This window comes from Hoplias malabaricus, chromosome 1, assembly GCF_029633855.1.
Source record: "Hoplias malabaricus isolate fHopMal1 chromosome 1, fHopMal1.hap1, whole genome shotgun sequence".
Lineage (NCBI taxonomy): Eukaryota > Metazoa > Chordata > Actinopteri > Characiformes > Erythrinidae > Hoplias > Hoplias malabaricus.
In genome coordinates, this window is record NC_089800.1 from 79152969 (window position 1) to 79156272 (window position 3304).

Consider the following 3304-nt stretch of genomic DNA (forward strand, 5'->3'; position numbering starts at 1 on the left):
TAAATTATTGGTGTAAATAATGTTGAGGTAACGTTCCCGAACGTTTTTGTAACTTGAGAATAATGTTGTGAGAATGTTAAAAAAAAATGGATAAAATCACGTTGAAGGAACATTCTATAATGTTACCCATAACCAAAAAAATAGAACATTAGAATTGCTCCGCCTCCTTGTCTGAGTCTGTCCAATCACAGCGCTGGACCTGCGTTTATGTGAGAACATAGAAGAGGATAAATGCAGCAGAACAGACACACGTGTGGAGAAAAAAGAGCACTGAGTAAAACAAAATAAACAGAGAAGAAAGAGAAAACAAGAACAGAGAAGAAAGAGAACTAAGCAAAAACAGCTAAAAGCCAGAGCTTCTGCTTATCGCTCCTCAATGCTGTGTGCTCAGGTCTGGGTGAACAGTGAGCGGCTCATTATCATTTATAGGAACAGGCGCTGAAATCAGGCATTCTGAACAGGGCTGTTTAGACAGTGGGAGAACACTGCTGTGGGGTTTGATCCCTGTGGTGTTTTGACCAAAGCAGGTCACGTTTTGTTAAGCCCCCACCTGTGAAAAATTGAGAGAATATGTCCTCTTTAAAGGGGTTATATAAAATGCATTTATTGAATTACATTTTAATGTATAAAAAATCAACTTTCTTCCAAGGGCATTGTTTATTCAATGGTACTTTTATACTTTTATAATAATTGCATTAAAGTAATCTCTCTTTTAACCTGATGGTGAAGAAGCTTTGTGAATTTAAAAGTGCTTCAACATCATGTAATGTTTCTACAAAGAACTCTTAAATTGGTGTAGCGCAGTCATGAGCCTAACCTCTGGAGGTGGAAGGACACTAGGACCCAGCAGGCTGCTTCCTCTCTCACCGAGCGGTGGATAACCAGAGCCGCCAGTTTTCCAGCGGAGCCCGGTATAAAAGGCAGGACGCAGCGGAAGACGCGCTGGATACTAGCAGCTGCTTCAGTGACCGACGGAAAGGAGGATCCAGGTTGACCCTGAAGATGGACGCTGCCGGGCTCTCATCACTCTGAGCCTTTACGCGCGTGAAGACCCCCACTCATCCCGTCTCCTTCCCTGGCGCGCGATGCGAGGAGAGGATGGAGAGGGACAGCACCGTCGCCGCGTCTGAAACGCGCCGATTCTCCGTCCGGGAGGGGACCCTTTTGTATTCTGGAGTCTAGGGCCAGTCATGAAGCGCAGAAAACACGCCGTGAGCGCGCGCTGAAATGCTGAAACGGTGACCCCCTCACACACCCTGCAGTGTCCAGGCAGTGATGAACGCCTCCAACGCCACGGACGAGAAGGAGCTGAGCGTGGCGTTCCAGGTCAGCGTGGCGTCCGCGCTCGGGCTCCTGACGCTGGCCACGGCGCTGTCCAACGCCTTCGTGATCGCCACCATCACGCGCTCGCGCAAGCTGCACACGCCGGCCAACTTTCTGATCGCCTCTCTGGCGGTCACCGACCTGCTGGTGTCCGTGCTGGTGATGCCCATCAGCGCGCTCTACACGGTCAGCCACACGTGGTCGTTGGGCCAGGTGGCGTGCGACGTGTGGCTCTCCTCGGACATCACCTGCTGCACCGCGTCCATCCTGCACCTGTGCGTCATTGCGCTGGACCGCTACTGGGCCATTACGGACGCCGTGGGCTACGCCAAGAGGCGCACGGTCAGGCGCGCGGCGCTCATGGTGGCCACGGCGTGGGTCATCGCCGTGTCCATCTCCGTGCCGCCGTTCTTCTGGCGCCAGGTGAAGGCGGGCGAGGTGACCGTGTGTGCCGTGAACACGGAGCACGTCTTCTACACCATTTACTCCACCTTCGGCGCCTTCTACCTGCCCACGCTGATGCTCGTGGCGCTCTACGGCCGGATTTACGCGGAGGCGCGCAGGCGCATCCTCAAGCAGTCGCCCAAGCGGACGGGCAAGCGGCTGATGGCGGCGCGCCTCGCCCCCAGCTCCCCGGGCTCCGCCAGCTCCACCGCGCCGCTGCAGGGCGCCGCGGAGCCCGAGGCGCTCGCGCACCTGGCCGTCACCGTCACCGTGTCCGACTCGCTGCTGGAGAAAAAGCGCATCTCGGCGGCGCGAGAGCGCAAAGCCACAAAGACGCTGGGTATAATCCTGGGCGCGTACATCGTGTGCTGGCTGCCCTTCTTCATTTACACGCTGCTGGTGGCTCTGTGCGCCTCGTGCCCCGCGCACCCGGAGCTCTTTGACTTCTTCACGTGGCTCGGCTACCTCAACTCGCTCATCAACCCCGTCATCTACACCATGGCCAACGACGACTTCAAAAAGGCCTTTCAGAAACTCCTCCGCCTCCGCTGCTGCGCCCCCTGAGCGCGCGAGGACCGCTGTTTGGAGGGTACGGGTAGAAACTGCAGGTTAACGGTGAAAGGACAGAGTACTGACCACGCAGCTAACGCCAGGGGTGTTTGAGGGCAGTCGCGTGTCAGGGCCAAGTTTTGAGCTGGCAACAAAGCGGGAAATGCACACACTGCTACTAAATGATACATGTTAAAGAATTACTACATAATATTTTTTACCTCAAAATCATTGTGATGCTCCACTGCGCTGTAACAGAGAGATTAGAGCCTCTGTCGTTGCTAATCCAGGCTCAGCACTGCAGAAACTGCACTATGTAACTTTTGTAGGAGAGTAGGAAAAGTGAAGCCAGCACAGGTCTAGCGCCCCTGCTGGCTGGTTGAAGTAAAAGGTGTCGCTCCACCTACCCCCATGTTTTCAATATCCAAGCAGCTAATTTTTCTTCTCAAAACTGTCTTTCCTCCTGGGTCTAATTCCAGCAGTCAGTTTTCCTCGTGCTAATATCAGCACATTTCCCCCAGAAATCCATTTTCATGAAGTTATTCTGCTATATCATAAGAAGGCAGAGTTATAGGACTGAAGTGATTGACAGGCTTTTTAAAAAACAGGAATGGTCTCAAGATTTGTATCATGTTGATTTAAGGCTTTCCATGGGGTGTTTCTGAACACTAATGTAGCAAACTACATCTTCATTGTAGTAGTTTTAAAAAGACAATACTAGAATTATTTACAAATAGTACATTATTATTTGATATCTTTCTCTTGATGGGCTGCTCCGCCATGTTGAAAATGTTGTTTACGTCATTAACTTGGCCAATTTATGCTGCCAAAATGTGTCCGACTCCAGCTTCCCTCGTCAGAGGGTGTTCATGTGGTGAACATACTTTTATTTATCATTTATAATTTATAAATGAACAGTCATGCCATGTTCTTCTGTTGGCTGCACAAACAGAAACTGTGTTCATATGCATCTCGGCTTCAGACACTG

At 51.2% G+C, this 3304-nt stretch overlaps 1 protein-coding gene across 1 annotated transcript; it reads left to right on the forward strand.

The window, feature by feature from the left end:
- The first annotated feature begins 1275 nt into the window (after positions 1 to 1275).
- Positions 1276 to 2331, forward strand: htr1b (5-hydroxytryptamine (serotonin) receptor 1B). Its single transcript, XM_066655390.1, has one exon. It carries the CDS (start codon positions 1276 to 1278, stop codon positions 2329 to 2331), a length of 1056 nt encoding a protein of 351 aa, XP_066511487.1.
- Positions 2332 to 3304: the final 973 nt, after the last annotated feature.

What these genes read in the sequence shown, in the direction of transcription:
- htr1b (XM_066655390.1), top strand. Translation starts at nt 1,276, where the DNA reads ATGAACGCCTCCAACGCCACGGACGAGAAGGAGCTGAGCGTGGCGTTC.